This window comes from Gamsiella multidivaricata (genome assembly GCF_025024155.1).
Source record: "Gamsiella multidivaricata strain RSA 2152 chromosome Unknown BC939scaffold_87, whole genome shotgun sequence".
Classification (NCBI taxonomy): domain Eukaryota; kingdom Fungi; phylum Mortierellomycota; class Mortierellomycetes; order Mortierellales; family Mortierellaceae; genus Gamsiella; species Gamsiella multidivaricata.
The window spans coordinates 18,698-35,482 of record NW_026251795.1 but is presented as its reverse complement, the minus strand read 5'-3'; the positions used below and the strand labels follow the sequence as shown (position 1 = coordinate 35,482).

General features: G+C 47.9%; 5 protein-coding genes across 5 annotated transcripts; 3 read left to right on the top strand and 2 right to left on the bottom strand.

Moving 5' to 3' along the window:
- Positions 1–21: 21 nt before the first annotated feature.
- Positions 22–2,279, bottom strand: BC939DRAFT_465038 (uncharacterized protein). Its single transcript, XM_051557450.1, has one exon. The coding sequence runs from the start codon at positions 2,167–2,169 to the stop codon at positions 268–270; it is 1,902 nt and encodes a 633-aa protein (XP_051407766.1). The 5' UTR covers positions 2,170–2,279; the 3' UTR covers positions 22–267.
- Positions 2,280–3,338: 1,059 nt separating this feature from the next.
- BC939DRAFT_316662 (fungal-specific transcription factor domain-containing protein) lies at positions 3,339–7,571 on the top strand. The gene is made up of 4 exons (XM_051551498.1): positions 3,339–3,673; positions 3,897–6,505; positions 6,863–7,312; positions 7,422–7,571. Exons 1-4 carry the CDS (start codon positions 3,615–3,617, stop codon positions 7,448–7,450), a joined length of 3,147 nt encoding a protein of 1,048 aa, XP_051407765.1. The 5' UTR covers positions 3,339–3,614; the 3' UTR covers positions 7,451–7,571.
- Positions 7,572–7,785: 214 nt separating this feature from the next.
- BC939DRAFT_485136 (2Fe-2S ferredoxin-type domain-containing protein) lies at positions 7,786–8,922 on the bottom strand (the record flags this gene model as incomplete). Its single annotated transcript, XM_051559289.1, has 4 exons — positions 7,786–7,900; positions 7,989–8,118; positions 8,203–8,352; positions 8,901–8,922. 4 exons carry the CDS (start codon positions 8,920–8,922, stop codon positions 7,786–7,788), a joined length of 417 nt encoding a protein of 138 aa, XP_051407764.1.
- A 2,501-nt stretch (positions 8,923–11,423) lies between these two features.
- BC939DRAFT_465026 (velvet factor) lies at positions 11,424–14,026 on the top strand. The gene is made up of 7 exons (XM_051557449.1): positions 11,424–11,755; positions 11,864–11,927; positions 12,180–12,256; positions 12,851–13,032; positions 13,126–13,618; positions 13,714–13,793; positions 13,881–14,026. The coding sequence occupies exons 1-7, from the start codon at positions 11,676–11,678 to the stop codon at positions 13,961–13,963; spliced, it is 1,059 nt and encodes a 352-aa protein (XP_051407763.1). The 5' UTR covers positions 11,424–11,675; the 3' UTR covers positions 13,964–14,026.
- Positions 14,027–14,148: 122 nt separating this feature from the next.
- On the top strand, positions 14,149–16,330 carry BC939DRAFT_523138 (uncharacterized protein). Its single transcript, XM_051561236.1, has 8 exons — positions 14,149–14,481; positions 14,606–14,742; positions 14,820–14,916; positions 15,039–15,247; positions 15,339–15,564; positions 15,649–15,794; positions 15,883–16,033; positions 16,131–16,330. Coding segments are annotated over exons 1-8 (1,275 nt in total). The 5' UTR covers positions 14,149–14,174; the 3' UTR covers positions 16,133–16,330.
- Positions 16,331–16,785: the final 455 nt, after the last annotated feature.

Sequence of the window (16,785 nt, the reverse complement as noted above, 5' to 3'; positions counted from 1 at the left end):
TTGTCTCGCACGTTTCTTTGGCCCACAATTGCCGAAAGGACTGAACGTAGGAATGACTGCGGAAAGGCGAGCTGGGTGCTGTTTGAAAAGAGCTCTGTCATTCTGCTGCAGCGTATATAGGAGTGCGGAAGGGCTCGAAGGGTTCCACCATATGAAGACAGCATGGTCCAACAACGTGTCGTATAGGCCTTCTATTTTTCTTGATGATTTCTTATTAATACACATGGAAACCTTTTACATTCTATGAAATTAAATGACATGCTGCGTCTACATGTCAACCACTAGCATGGATGATCCCTTCATCTTGTACACGCCCAACCGCTGTGCAAGTCCTGCTAGGCGATGTCCAATACCCAAAGGGTTGACCGAAGTTAACGACGTTGTTGATGATGTGGAGGATGCAGAGGTTGGAGAAGTTAACGAGACCGGCGAGAGTGAAGGGGGTGACATGTTAGTGTCAATGCTGTGGCAAGGGTCCACTGTATCCATGCCCATGTTTCTCAAGTTCCTCGCGTTACTAATGCCTTCTTTGGTATGTAGGAGCAATGGTGTCGAGAGAGATCTGCGGTAGCCGCTCTTCTTGTCCGTGCTACTTAATGATGGAAAGCCCCACTTCTTGCAGCGACGATCGAAAGGCTTGTAAGCATACACACTATCCTTATGGATGTCAAGCGAACTCTGCGCGCGGCTCAAAATGCTGCGCCCGGAGGACTCTTTCAGATCGGATGGATCCTGAATTTTCATGTCAACCTGTTGGCTATCTTGGATATCACAGAAGTGATCTACTTCACCCATGATTGAGTCTTCAACATCAAGTAGCGATGCGATGGAAACAGTCGAGGGAATCCCTCTCAGCGATTCCTCCAGGCTCTGTCCCTCGCTTTTGTCGCTTCCGATGTAAACACTTGGCGCCGTGGAAATGGGTGATGTTGACAGAGTGAAAGTAGGGCAGTCCGAGAGGGTTGCAGGAGGCGAAGACAGTGCTGAAGGTTGGGCCGGGGTGTAATTGCGGTGAAGGTTATCGCTGTTGACCCACATAGGACGCACGCGCACGACCTCATTCACAATCTTGCTTTGTAGCACTTGCGACTCCTTGGCCGCACTCCAGTAATGAATCCAACTCAAACTATGAAGACACGGGTCCTCCATAAGCTCTTGCTGTTGTAGCGACTGTTGGTACTGAGGCAAAAATGAGTTGATATACCGGATCTCGATCATCGGGTATAGGTTCTCCATTGTCTCGAAAACCTGGTGATACTGTGCTTGTTCTTCTGCAGATCCGACAAACACGTAGCCGATGACCGGTTCGACCTCTCTCGTTGTGCTACCAGCCGGCGGCATCGCTCTTGGTCCCGAAATCCGTTGTGCGCTCAAAGTCACCATCCCCCCATTATCACATGAATCGCCTGCAGGCGACTTGTTCCAGGTAGAGTCTCTCTTGGGACCCTTCCTGGTCCTGGAACCCTTGATTCTAGTGGGCGCAGGGGATCTTGCGGGTGAAGTAGCGGGCCCCAGACGACCCTCCTCTCCAGCTGGGATCCTGACAAAGTTGACCCAGTTAGAAAACTTAGATGCGGCGCTCTCGACGCACTCCAGAGACAAGGACGATTGCGGTGCAGGGTACAGGTGAACTACGGGCATGTCCCACCAAAGTGCTGTTTGAGTGAGCCACTCTACATGACGTTCAAAGGTAAGTTCAGAATGCGTGTCGATGTGATGTGTAACGGTGACAATAGGGACAGAGAGTTGCGCAGGCTGCTGCTTGGACGGTATTAGGACGGGAGCTCGCTGTCGGTGCCCTTGGCTGAACCAGGATTGACCAAAATAATTGTAATTCTCATGCTGGGTACGACTGTCCGAGTCATTGTCGAGAGTGCCTTCAATTCCAGCACTCTGTCTGGAGTCATATCTGTCAGGGTTCCATAGACTACTTCTCTTTTGGTGATCCTTGATACGTTTGGTACCATTCTGGAAAGGGCAAGCGACCTCGAGCAATTGCATATTCATGGAGGGCTGCTGTGGTAGGGGTCGCTGCTGCAGTTGCAATCGTGCTGTTTCAACTTCCTCTGCAATTGTCGCCTGTGTTATTTCAGTAGGGTCGAATAGTGGGCGATCCAAACGATAGGGATTGCGGATCTGGAAGGGGAGTGTTTGTTGTCTCAGGGTCATCTTAGAGGATGAAGGGAAATAATGGTTCGAGGATAGGATAGATAGAATGCGATTTACGGGAGCTAGTTAGGATAACACCATGAAGAGCGGTCGGAAACCAGAGAATATAAAGGGCCTGTTTTGTCTACAGAGCTTCCTTGAAAAAATGGTCATTCGGACTAGGCACGACCCCAATTTCTAGACCTAGCCCGGCGTTCACGCGGCTCTGGCAGGATTTGCTCCGTTATCACTCGCTATTCCATATTTCTATTACGACTGATCATAAGTTTAAGGACGTGTAGACGAACTAGCTGTTCCGGGCAATCGACATGGACGCGTAATTAGGATTATACACAGTTTGTTCTTCTTGTGGGGATATGGTATTTGGGTCTCGATGTTTGTGCTTATCAGGGCAAGGACTCGAGGAATGGTATCATAGAAAAAGGAAAGAAAATCGATGGAGTGCGAGATGCGGCAGTTGTTTCTGCGTCGGACGCGTAAACAACTTGAGCTATGACGACAGTGGCTGCAGGGGTACGAGACGTTTTGTTTGCGCGGTTCTTATCGATGTGGCTAATGGCATCGGTGCACAGTTGGGCTGTAGTGTTTGGACGCCAAGAGTCGTACGAAACAATGCAGAGACCAAAAGAGACGGGAAGAAGGGAAGGAAATCCAAGAGTGGGGTTGTTGCAGACACGAATAAACTGGCTTTGATGACAAACATGGTTGGCGGCTGTTTTGCGATCTTTTCAGATAATGATCTCCAGCTTTGCTTGTTTGTTTATTTCTTTGCATGAATAGCTCTGTAGTTTATCTTCATGGTCATCAACGGTTGCCCTTGCTTACAGCTCATAGAGTTTTTGAGATCGGAATGGGCAAAGCTTTGAACGTATTTTTTTCTATGCCTGGCTAGACACGTAATGTGTATGTTTCTTTCATTCTAGTGATATACGCCCTGGCGCGGCCCTGTTCCTCTTTCCTCTCTTTATTTGTCTACTGTTCATTCGCTTTCTTGATTAGATTCGCATTGTTCATTCTCATTCAACTCTCATTCAGCACAAGAGTAGAACGAACAAAACTGCTCTAACGAACGCTAGCCCCTCTTTGCATACTTCGTTATTTTCAACTGACCATTGCTGTCTCTTCCCGGCAAACCAGACTTTGTCCCCATCCACATCTCTCAGTCGTGTTTCAATACACCGCTCCACCCCACAGTTGCAGGAAGGTTGCTCTGCTTGTCCCCTGTCTGTCTTTATGACCCTGCGTGTGCCAGAAATTATTATAAGCTCAAAATTATTGGCCAGCTTCGCGTGTACCCCATTCCTAGTACCTGCACCCCTGTTTCTGTTCCTGTTCCTGTTCTTGTTTCTGTTCTTGTTTCTGTTCCTTTCCTGTTCCTCTCTGTTCCTGGCCATCGAATACTATTCCCCTCAGTTGACCTCTCACATCTTGCAGCCGCCTCCAAGATGGCCAGTTTTCAAGACGACAGCTCTCGCTCTGCACACTCCCGGGCAAGGACTTTTTGGTAAAGTGCATGCGCGCCAGTGCTCTCACATTTCGGATACCACTTCCGTTCCCTGAAAAGTTAAGACACTAACTTTGATTCTTTCTTCTTGCGCCGTATACACACCGACATCAACATCCACTCCCTCAATCCTTCACGTCCGCACTCGCCATTTTCCCTACTGTCTTAATCCACTTATTCGTCCTTTATCACCTCATTGACAACCCTGCTCCGCCAACTCAAGGTCTAGTTTGGCTTCTGAATCTTCTACCACACCCTCGTCCTCCCCAGCACCACACAAGGACACAGCCAGCACCGATGTCTCGAAAAAAGCCGCCACCAAGCGGATCCGAATCCCAATCGCCTGTGTGAACTGCCGCCATAAAAAGATAAAGTGCGATGGCCAGACACCATGCTCGCACTGCGAAAAATTCAAGGCAGAATGCGTCTATCCAGCAGCGACCAAGCCTGTGAACCACGAATATGTCGAGACGCTTGAGAACCGACTGAAGAGTGTTGAATCCCATCTGCAAGGCCTCATAGGCTCTACATCCAGAGGACAAGGCCAGCGGCACAGCCATTCCCCATTGGAACAACCAGAAGCGGATGCGATTCCTCCCGCGGAGAGTTCGACTTCATCAAAATCCTCCTTTGTCAGCCCTGCTCCGCATTCTATTGTATCCCCCGTTATACAGCCACATCTTAATTCTGGCTACGCGTTTCTTGGCACGTATTCAGGCGGTTTAACCACTCCTGCAATCAACACAGCGTATATTTTGGAAACAGATTCGCCCATGGATGACCAGACCTTCAAAGTCGAACGCATCATGGGCACTCTCAGCCTCCTGATGGGAAACCTCAAAGTCGACCGCGACGGCACAGCAAGGTTTATGTCAAACCTTGTGGAACATCAAGAACGCTCGTACACTGAGATACGAGCATACAGGTCAACCGCCGAACCGCCTACCATGTCTTCCGGCCTTGACTGGGAAATTGTCGACAATCCTCGCCCGTACACACTTCCCACACATTTGCTATCTCGAAGCGCCATCGACACATTGATCAATACCTACTTCAACAGTGTCCATGCTTTCCTGCCGATTTTGCACAAGTCAAGTTTTCTGACTCTATGCCAAGGCGGTGAACACCGCGTACCGCCCTTCCTCCTGATGGCCATCTGCGCCATTGCTTCACGCCACTCGACCGAGACCGAGCTGCAAAGTAAAATTGGGTTCACAAGCTCCCATCATGCCCTCTACGACTATGCGCGGGCCTTGCTTGACAGCTTCATTGATATCCCCAGGATCAGCACTATCCAGGGCCTGTTACTCCTTGCCTATTATCAGATCAGGGAACATCGCGCCGGCCAATTCTTTCGCGCCCGGACTTATCTCAACGTGGCAATCCGTATGGCAAGGGACATGGGGCTCGCTCGGGACCTATACAAAACCATCGATGAAATCGAGTTGGCCCATACTGACGACAGCGTTTCTACTACAGCCAGCGCCATCATTTCCATGTCGCCATCGTACCTCACGCTAAGTCATCGGCATCAACAACGCGCAGACTCAAGTGCTAGCGCCAGGAGTCTCTGCAGTGGTGGCCGTTCGCAACGAAAGAGGCTGATAGCGATCCACCAAGAGCGACGACTATCTTGGCTGGCATGCTACTTTTTGGATGGGCTCTCCAGCAGTTTACTGGGTTTCGAATACGGCGTGCCACATGTACATCCAGAGATGCGGAAGCTGATCCGAGAGGCTAACTACGCCACGGACACAACTCAAGGAGCGACTTTGATCTTCTGGTACCTCCACCTTGATCTGGTCCATCTGTATCGCCGGATATGTGACATGTACCGTCTCTCAACCTCCCAGAGTGAAAGCGTGGCTATGTCGGCCGTCATTCAGGGCACGGAGATGCTCTCAATCGAACACGCATTCGAGTCATGGATCACCAGGCTGCCCGCCCACCTCGTGTACACTAGGAAAACTCAGCCAGAAGCGATCCCTCAAGATCAGGCTGATAGCAAAGACGCCCTCCTAACTTCGTACTACACGTTATACCTTCATCGATACTACCACAGTGTCAAGCTGCTGCTCCATCGGCCTCTTATCGCCTCAAGGGTCCATCGCGGAAACCTATCCGATCCCAATTCGGCTATCAGCAAATGCGTTAACGCTGCCTCGTTGCTGACAGATATTGGAGAGACCATCTTCCAGAATTACAGCTGGCCATGGCCGGGTTGTGGTCTATTCGCCTACCATATGCTGCAAGCGATTGAGATTCACGTCTACTGTATGATCACTCGGACCAGCACTGAGGCCCAGGATATGTACCTCCGGACCATGGACCTGATTAAAGGATATGCTATTCTTGCTAAGCTGCCAGAATTGGAGAAGGATCTGTCGGCGATGAATCAGGCAGTTTCGAACCATATCCTAAAGGAATATCCAATAGTACCAACACACACGCCATTATCGATCCTGCAGCAACTTCAGCAAAGTCAGCAGCAGCAAGAGCAGGAGCGTTATCTCTCTGGCATGAAGACATCTTTTTCGGGACAGTACTCTCAGCTAAGCTTCATGACGACATCGGTATCGTCTACGACTCCAGTCAGCACCTACCATACGCAGCATCAGCTCCACATCAACCAGTCTCTCTCGCAAGTGCCCCCTGTAGACTTCGCAGGGGCAGCTGAAGATACGCGTATGCAATCGCCTCCATCCCAGCCCAACACATCGTTTCCAGCATTCCCAGTATCTTGTGCCAGCTCACTGGTATCCACAGATATGCTCCACATGGCATCGCCGTCAGAGGCATTCTCGACAGCGTTCGAATCCGTTCCAGTAGCAGGTATGAGGCAGCAAGGACAGCAATCGCAGCAATCACCACTGTCTAGTTTTCTGGATGCTATGAAGGCACCATTTGCTATGTACGGACACTCTGTCCATGACATGTTTGGAGGCAAAGAGGAACAGGATCAGCAGCAACAACCGCAGCATCAACAGCAGCAGATATACGCCTACTTGCACCCGGAGGACAATGCAACGTCGATCCCAGTGGGCGAACTTATCCATCTATCCAATATGACCACAACGACCGACCTGCCTCGACCGTGCCAACATCCTGCAACAATAGCGGCGATTAAAGGCCCAACGGATGTTCATGCCTCACAGACCCCATCCTTCTCATCCTCGTCCACTACCTCAGCGATGCCGCCACCAAAACCTCCAAAGCGCGTCCACGATCAATCTACAGGTAGCACCAATTCTTCCAGTGTGAGCCACTCCTACAGACCTCCCGTGCCGAAGAAGCCCACTCAACTCGTTGGTATGGGACCTGGTGCATCCTTAGCCCCCTTTGCGCACCATCAGCATCAACAGGTCTTCAACGAGCAGGGTCAACCAGGGTCGAATGTTTATAGTGTCATACTATCGCCGCCGCCCACGGACACTCCATCGTCAGCCCAGGCGTCTCTTCCAACTGTGAGAGTGTCTCGAAGGCCTATCAAGGTGCTGCAGGCGCAAAAGCAGCTCTATGGATGCGACTTGAAAACCCCATTGGGTCAGGGCGGTGAAGGAGTTGACGATGCCGATACCCATGCGAAATTCTTCATGGTTAACTCGGAAATGAACGAATATGTTGCTGATTACATGAAATGTAAGGCTCAAAAAGCAGCTCTTTGCTTTTCTACCCAGTGCCAGCACCTGTTTGATGCTGTGCAGAGAACTAATGCCCCTCTTTTGTTTTTTTTTCCGCTGTGCTTTAGTGAGCCCTCATCGACCCCATGTCTTGTAAGAATGTCATCGAGCACCTATACCCAGTCGTCGCCCTTATCAAATTCCCTTATATCTCAAGTTGTCCCTGTAACCATAGTCCCGTAAATATTACTAAAGTAAAGTCTTCAAATACCACATTTGTATATTTTTTTGACAGATGAACTTGCATAGCAGTGAGTCATATTCTATTTTAATGAGTGAGGAATGGGCCGCTCGTGCGTGTACAGATATGTGTGCGGATGTGTGCGAGGGTGTGTGCGGATTTATGTGCATGGGATGATTATGATGGAGAGGGAGATCGTTCGCTTTTTCTTGTCCGTTCTGCCGAATATAAAATATCCGTTGCGATAGTCCTTAGTGGTGCTTCGGTTTCGCTCCATCCACATACATATTCCTGGTCGCTGATGGGATCTTGGCCGTCAGACCGTCCAGTTCCTTAGACATCAATACTTGACATCCTAAACGCGATCTACGATGCGGAATGGTATGTTGAGCATGGGTCATAAAATAAAAAGTCTTTCAACCGATCTCAAGGACAATATGAGAGCGATTCTTACGTGTCTGTGAGACCATATGCCAAATCCAACATATCGTTCTCCTCGTCTGATGGTTCCTCCAGCTTGTTGAACGAGTTTTCGTCCAAAATCAAGTGGCAAGTTGAGCATGCCAGTGAAGCTTCGCACGCTCCTATGAAGGATATAATAATTGAGTCGCCTTGAAACACACATGTGACTTAAATCGCACAAATTCAGGCAGCAATTCAGGTTATACCTTCGACATCAAGATCGTTGGCTCTAGCGACATCTAGCAAACTCTCGCCATCATTGGCCTCTACAGTGACCTTTTCGCCGTCCTGTTTAATAAAATGGACTTTGAGTCCTGTACCTGGTGATGGACGAGGCAGTGCACCATGTTGCCACACTACAAAATAATGATAATAATAGCAAAAAAAATTGACAGGTCGTTTAGTTTCCGTAACCTCTTATTGGCGTACCCCACACAGATCATCTATGGCGTCTGGTGGGCGTTCGACTTGCATCGATAATTAGAGCGTTCTGACTAAACGCCTTGGTTTGTTCAGCATCGGTAAATCGTATAAGCGAAAATCAACAGCGCCGCTATGCCAAATTTTGCCAATGTAAATCGAACCGCCATCTGCCATCACATCAAAATCCTTGCTCTGTTGATTTCTTTGATCTGATATATAGTTCCTGAATTATCCTATTCACGCATGCTATGGGTATCCTGATCAATTGCAGGGGCAATTATCGGAAGACGGCGATCATAAAATGCTGGTATATATGTCATGCTTTGCCTTGCAGCCGATAATGCGTTTGCGCAGTATCCTGACAATTTCCTGATCCGGAACCAGTATCCTGGGAAAGAGAAAAAGGTCGCATGAACCCAGGGCAACAGCGAAAATATTGCTTGCCCAATGAATATCCAGGAGTACTTGCTTCTGTCATTACCTGGACCGGTTGAAAAGAGCATATGTTGATTGTATGAGCTCCTGACGGTTGGAGAGGCAACAAGCCGGGAGTCAAATGGAATCAGCGTGTTTCTTGCGATCCGTGAGATGGTATTTCGGTTGTTGAAACTTGTTGTCGAGATAGAACGGGTGGTCGATTGAGAAAGTACGAATGAGGCGACCGCAGCGCGTCTGAGGGCGGATGTGAACACCATGTTTCGAGGCTATGGGGATGCGTGGAGAGGGGAGTGGAGAGGCAAAGGAAAGCGGGGAAAAGTTTGAAGGACCAGATCCAAATAAGGCAAATTAATGACGAATGCACGTGGCAGAATCAACCGTTGGAGTAAAGGTAACGTCGCGCTGTAGGACAGCCCTACATTCCCTCGGGAATGGGTGGACACATCCAAGTGCTGCATGGACACAAAGCGAAGAAGGGGAATGTCCACGATCCAGGGCAAATAATTGTGATATTGCTGGGGTTGAGACTCAGCTTTTCACGCACTGAATTCAGGATTGCGAGATAGTCGCATGATGGTACACATCCTGCACGAGACCGACCAATCCCTATCCCTATCCCTTGGCGACGTCGATAAATGCTCCAAGTCGATATAATCGGCTATTCCAATTAGCTGCTATCAGTCAGTCTAACTTCACGACATAAAGCTCTGTTCATGCGCATGTGCGAATAATCGTATCAAAGAAGGAGAAAGAAGGGGGGGAAGGGGAGGGGGGATTAAGCACGAATCAGACCACTTCGCATTCCAAGCGAGGCCATTATACGACGTGCTGGTAGCTGCGAGGGCAAATGAGGAAGGATGCAGATGGCAAATCTAACCACATGCCATAAGGGTGCAAAAGTACGGTTGGTTCGTATCCATGTTGGATACCAAAAGGATCGTCGCCTTGTTCAGGACAAGAAGGGGTCTGGGAGACGAAATTGGCCGTGCTTGTGCTGTCGCACGTTCTTGCCTTGGCGCATAAATTTATCCAAACCCAGGGCAATGGAAACACGGTCGATCGTCAACGAATCTGACAGAGCTGTGGGTGGTGGAGAGAAGACTAGGGCTCAAGTGCAGTGCACGTGCGTGTTGCGCGTTCGTGTCTCTGAATGTTTGAGGTGGTATAAACTTTGGAGTGAGCATTGCAGAGCCTTTTCCATTTTAGTTGATCAATCAGCTCTTTATAACACATAACCTTGTTCTCCAATCCAATGACGATACAAGAGTTAAGGCGACGATAATACCGATGATAATGACGATCGTTCCCCTACTGCCTCAATCGTGGATGCGGAGTCGAGTCGAGTTCGCGGAAACCTTAAGTTATCCAGCTCAACCCACATCCTGGTACATGTATGAGCCCATGTAAACCAATGTGTTACGGGAGGAGGAAGGAGATCAGAGGCTCAATTGAACAGCAATTGTCGGAACAGTGCTATCCGAGGCTTGGAAACAGTGACAGTATGGACACTTTACTCCAGGACTTTAATCTTTTGATAATTGGGTAAGCTCTGTGGAAGAGGGAAGGAAAGACGGATAAGAACAGCTTCGGGCAAATGCAAATAAACGGATGAGCGAATGGACGAATCAATGGATGGAGTTGGGTGACGGATGCCAAGGAAGGATCGCTGGATTATGAGCGAAAGGGCCTAGGGGCGAGCATGTGTATACAGACTATTGATACATGAATGTGTATCTATGTTCTTCTACGCTTGTCTGTGTTCAGTAGGTGGAGGCGGAGGGGGAGAAAGAGGGGAAGGGGAGGCGACCAGGGAGGGGGGTTTGGGGATAGCAGATGTGTGGGTAGGTGGTGAGGCGGCGAGGAAGCTCTGGACAGTCGCTCAAACGCGCGTTGCTCATTTTGCCTACAGGTCTTTTTTTACTATTTTTTTTTATACTTTTTTTGCAGAGGATCCCAGCTACTCATTTCTGCGTCGTTCTCTCCTCTTCCTTCTCTTTTCATCTCTCTTTCTCTCCCTCTCCCGTCCTCCTACTTTTCCCTCTCCCTTTTTCTCCCTCTTTCTCGTTCTCGTCCACGTTCTCTTTCCAGCCTGAAAGGGAAAAAAAAATTCCATGGCTCTGCTTTAATTTTTATTTGTCCGTGATAATTCTTTGTTCGACCAAGGAATACAGGATTGAATTATAAGACAATATAAAGTAAACCGGCAACTCCCTACTTCAAGCTTATGTCGCTCGCCCTGAAGCGAATTGCATGCAGTCGACCTGATTCATTCCATAAAACAGAACTCCATGGGGATTATTCTGATGCCCTTGGTCCTCTCCTTGTTTCGAATGAACTTGTGCAATGCAGGCATTCGGCCTGATGCAAGCCCATTGTCTTTTTTTTTTTGTGTGTGTGTGTGTGTGTGTGTGTGTGTGTGTGTGTGTGTGTGTGTATGTGTATGAGTGTGTGTATGAGGGTGTGTATGAGGGTGTGTATGAGGGTGTGTATGAGGGTGTGTATGAGAGTGAGTAAGTGAATGAGGGAGGGAGGGAGGGAGGGAGGGAGGGAGGGAGGGAGAGACAGAGAGAGGAAAAAAAATAGTTACAACATGCCACACTCAAACAAACTACTGTGTTTTACAGCACAATGACCCTGCAGGGTCACCCTCTTGTCCAACAAACTGAACATCTCACAGCTCTTCTCCCTCTCTCTCTGTGTTCCTGTAGTAAATTATCTGTGTCCCACCATTGCACAGCGCCAAAACCACACACCGAAACGCGACTGTTGCCCTCTACCGACCACTGGGACCCCTATTCAATCCTCGGCTTCAGACAACATGGATAAGATCAGATACTACCAGCCACGCGATCAGGCCACGGACGAAGACAGTGACGGTGACATTGACCTTGCCGGATTGTGAGTTCCTATCATTGTTGGCCATTATTAGATGTAAACAGTATACCGTTTGAAATTAACAAGCACGCGATATCATACATATATAACTCTTGTTTATCTATTCTTTAGAACATACTCTCTCGAGATTGTTCAGCAACCCCAAAGAGCAAGGATGTGTGGGTTCGGCGACAAGGTAGGGCATGAATAATCAACTCCGTGTCAATTAAACTGTGTGTGCTGGGAGCACGCACACAGGATTCATAAAGGCCTGCTAGTCTCTCCATAGGCGCACCGCTTTGGGTACGAGTGTATGCCCTGTGGGACTCTATAGTTTGGAGACGTTTCATTATGGATACCGCAACATTAAAAAGCAATCAATCAGCCACGGTAAAAAGAGTCCATTGAGCACATCTTAACCACTTGCATGTCAATCCCATGCTTTTAGGATCGCCGCAACATCACGCCCGCGCCCGTTTTAAAATTAGTGGCCAAGACGAGCGAGGGAAAGATTGTTCAAGCTAGGTTTGTATCTCTTCCATGCTATCAAATGCACGACAATAGCACGCGTCTCGACTTTTATGAAGAGAGCAAAAGGCGTAGGAATGAGGCGTGAAAAAAAGTGGTTATTCCTGATGGTGCTGGCAATGTAAACTTGCGGCAAAACAGGTACAGGATCATGAACTTTGCCTGCCGTTTAATGAAATCTGCCGTATGCGAATGTCCCACAGGCGATGCCAAAAGTGCTAGACAAGCCAACAAAATGTGCTGCTGTTTCTGGCGCCGTTGTTGTTGGCAGGTGAAATTCGTGTTGGGTGAGCAACGGGCTCTTATTTTTATTTTTAAGAAGGCGGCATCCTCACGCCTTACCATATTTTCACAAGGGCCTTGTGTTAATGCTTGTATTTGGAGGGAATGCTCTGCCTACACCTTTGCTCGGAATGGATGGTCGCAGCCGGAGTCTCGGTTTTCGCGAAGGTCCACAAAACCTTATTTCATCTCTCCTGTTAGGTTGTGGTCAGACAAACATGTAAACGAGTTATGAATCACACTTATTCACTTCTTTACTCTTGTTCTTCTTTTTGCTCCAATTGCTTCCCTATCTTCCGATGCCAACAGCCGTTTGAGCAGACAGGCATTTGTCGTGAATGCCGATCTCTGGTTAGAGGACGAGGTCACAGAGAGAAATCTGGTCTTGATCTCGTCCATCTCCTCCGCAAAGCCGCCACAAAGGCCTTGCCCATCCAGGCCGATCGACTCAACATCATCAAGGGGATCTCGCTCATCCAAGACTCCAGGAGGTATACAGCATATGGATAGTATGCGCCTCTTTCATTTCATTGAGGGCTCTGTGATATACTAAGCACCCAAAGTTTCGTCCTGATCCCATGTAGGAAATAAATCTGGTAGCACATCGCCAACACTCACACCAGATGGACACTCCACGCTAATAGTACCAGATAAACTTTCTCCCTCAGAGAGACCCAAACAAGCGGTTCGGTTTCAAGACGGACATTACGATCCTTCGTCAGATCACCATTGGAATGAATCCAGGGACACTCTCAAACACGAAGAGACGCGTGTACACCAACGGACAGACAGCGCACGTTCAGCAACAAATCCAGATGATGTCTATAACATGAATACGGAACAAGCTGTTGATGAAGAAATGGACGAGTTGCAGGGGGGCTCTACAGAGGAAGATGTCGACTGGGAAAGCCTTTCGACTCAAAATCTTGTAGGCCAAACCACTGTCGCGGGTCAAGTCGCGCCGGACCTTGACGGCAAGTCATCCCACATTTGGTTTGCTTTCAGTGTGCTCTCTATCCGGACAGAGGGTATTTTCAAGCTACGGTTCTCTCTGATTGACCTGACGCAAATGGAAGGGTATGTCCCGCGGAACCAGGGTGTTTGAATGCGCATACGCGATGCAACTACTGCAGCAAATTAATACTGCTCACACAATGCTTCACTTAACCTAGAAAAACCGCCTCTGTGATATATATGTTGTTCTCCAATCCTATTCATGTTCAGTCGCCAAAAAAGTTTCTTGGCACATGTGGTAAGGAAGGGCGGTATTCTTGTCATACAATTGGCGGTAAACGCCACTGTGGACATCCAAAGGCTAAAAAACCTTTTTTCCTACTAGATAACAACAAGATTGCGAACCACTTGAACAAGTACTCGATAAGAATTCCATCCCGCAAAGATGAGAAGCCATACAGAGGCTAACATTGATAGTCTTATGGAAGTCGAGAGTTAAGGCGCGTTTGTGAATAAATGACCTGTGAGCCCACTATTGGTATATTTTTCTATTCCTCTATTGACGCGTCATTTTGTGCGGGAACTGTATCATGTGATGTCAACGTCCTCTCAGAAAAGTGAAAAAGCACGCGAAGTGCTGCTGCTGAGCTTTCATCTTCAGTCCAACCAGCACCCAGACATGAATGAGAGTGAAGAGAACAGAGTCAACATAACCAAAAACGAGCGCGAGGAGGATTCCTTTTCGGATGAGGACGAAGTCGTTCATTCTGTTCGCTTCAAGCGGAAAAAGATTAACGACGTTTCAGAGAATGGTGCAACTGGCGGCTCTGCAGGAACAGTAGGGACATCAGCTGGACGTGGATCAGGACTATACCTCGACACGATTCAACGCTACATGCTTGACTTTGATTTCGAAAAAGTGTGCTCGGTATCACTCTCGAACTTGAATGTCTATGCTTGTTTGGTCTGCGGAAAATATTTTCAAGGTACAGAGGGCGAGCCAGCATGTTCTGTTTTACTAGTATCTTGTCGACACGGCAACAATGCCTCCATTGATCATCGATAGATAACAGAAACGACTGTCAACCCAATTAAACAATCAACCCATAGGACGCGGTCCATCATCTCATGCCTACTTTCACAGTCTTCATGAAAATCATCACGTCTACATCAACCTCAGTACGCTCAAGATTTACGTTTTACCGGACTCTTATGAGGTTACGGACTCTTCCCTGGATGACATCAAGGTAGGACAGCGCTCCAGCTTAGTATGAAGCTTGCTGTTGAAGGATCAATAGATCGAAAGTATTTACTTGTTCTGTAGTACGTTCTGGATCCAAGATTTACGCCAGCGCAGGTAGAAGCGCTTGACAAGAACTCTCGTCAGTCCTTCGATTTGAACCGCAAGCCTTATCTCCCAGGTATTCATTCTTTGCATGACTGCGAACACTCCTGCACGAGGGGCGGAAATATGAATGATATCGCTTTGCCTCAAATCTGCGACAATTAATGGACTTTTTTACGATCGTTTTGTGCTTCGCAGGATTCATTGGACTGAATAATGTCAAGGCAAACGACTATGTGAACGTGGTGATTCAGGTCTTGGCTCACGTTCCCCCCGTTCGCAACTATTTTATGTTGCAAAACTTTGATGACAAATCGGAGCTTGTGAAGAGATTCAGCACATTGGTTCGCAAGATATGGAATCCTGCAGCCTTTAAGGGCCAAGTTAGTCCACATGAGCTGCTGCAGGTACGCAACAGCTCTTCTTTGCTATGATAATTCATATAGTGATACCTAGCATTGCTCATCCAGCTTTCATTATTGCTTCTTGTTCTATTAGGAAATTTCAAATGCTAGTAACAGGAAGTTCAAGTTGACGGAGCAAAGCGATCCATTGGCGTTTCTATCATGGTTTTTGAACACGTTACACAGGGAGCTTGGAGGATCGAAGAAGAAGAATAGTAGCATCATATATTCCACCTTCCAGGGAGAAGTGTCGATCGAGAGTCAGCCGATTGAGACAAAGGCCCCAAAGGGCGCAGAACTGGCATTTGATGTCAACAACGGTAATGACTATGTTTGTGCTGAGCTGACCTCTCTGCTTTTCGCTTGTAGTCAGCTAATAGACAGTCGCTCCATCTACTTAATAGCAATTACAAGGGTCACGTCGCCGTTTTTATTCTTGGCTTTGGAATTGCCGCCTCCACCACTCTTCCATGACGAGCTTGAAAAAAATATTATCCCGCAGATCCCTCTGACAACCATTCTCTCCAAATACGATGGCAGGACAATTCAGGTTCGTTTCCTGTTAAAAATTCTGCATTTACGAAGTTTATACACATCCTTCTCTAATGCTTGCATCTGAATTTTTATGTAAATAATAGGAAAGCGTCGCAGACCTGAAACGTTTCCAAATTACCCGACTACCCAACTACATTATCCTTCATATCAAGCGATTTTCGAAAAACAACTTTATTGAGGAGAAGAACCCAACTATTGTTACATTTCCTATCAAAAACTTGAGCATGGCCGAGTGTAAGTGTATACCGTTTGACATAGTATGCGTTCTTGTCATCACAATGTAACCGATCTAACGCCTACGCTTTTCTTGTATTAGTTGTGTCTGATCCAGAGAAGGAGAAGGTGCTCGGATTACATTATGACCTGCTTGCAAACATCACACACGAGGGAGATCCGGCCATACCGAATTCTACAAGCTATAAAGTCCATACTCAGCACCGTGCCAAAGAGCAGTGGTATCAAATCCAGGACTTATTCGTTGAGGAGATCAATGCGCAAATGATCTTCCTATCAGAGTCCTATATCCAGGTACGTGGTGAATGGTGTCAAAGGCTGAGTGCCATCTATCGCTGCTCGAGTGTTCAAGTGCATAATGTTAACTTCCATTATCCCCCTCTTGAACACATCCTATGCTTAGGTTTGGGAGCGCAAGACCTTAGTCTGACATGGACTTTGCTGATAGCAGAAGACATACTCAATTAAACCAGAGATTTTACCCCTCCCCCCTCCCCCACGATATTCGGGCTGAAAGAGTTCCATTAACACGAAGCAACAGCTTGTAATTGGTCACGCCATGGGATGGTGGAGGCAATGGCGACTAAAACAACTGCCTTCCAATTTACCAGCTGAGCTTTTGCCGATCATATAGCGGGAGAATCGCCCATCCCATGGCGAGCCTGCAGGGCAGGCAGCGATCTTCCCATTTCCCCACCATCCCTGTGCTCGTTTTCCCCCTTGCACTCAATCCAAAGCACAACACGCTTTCT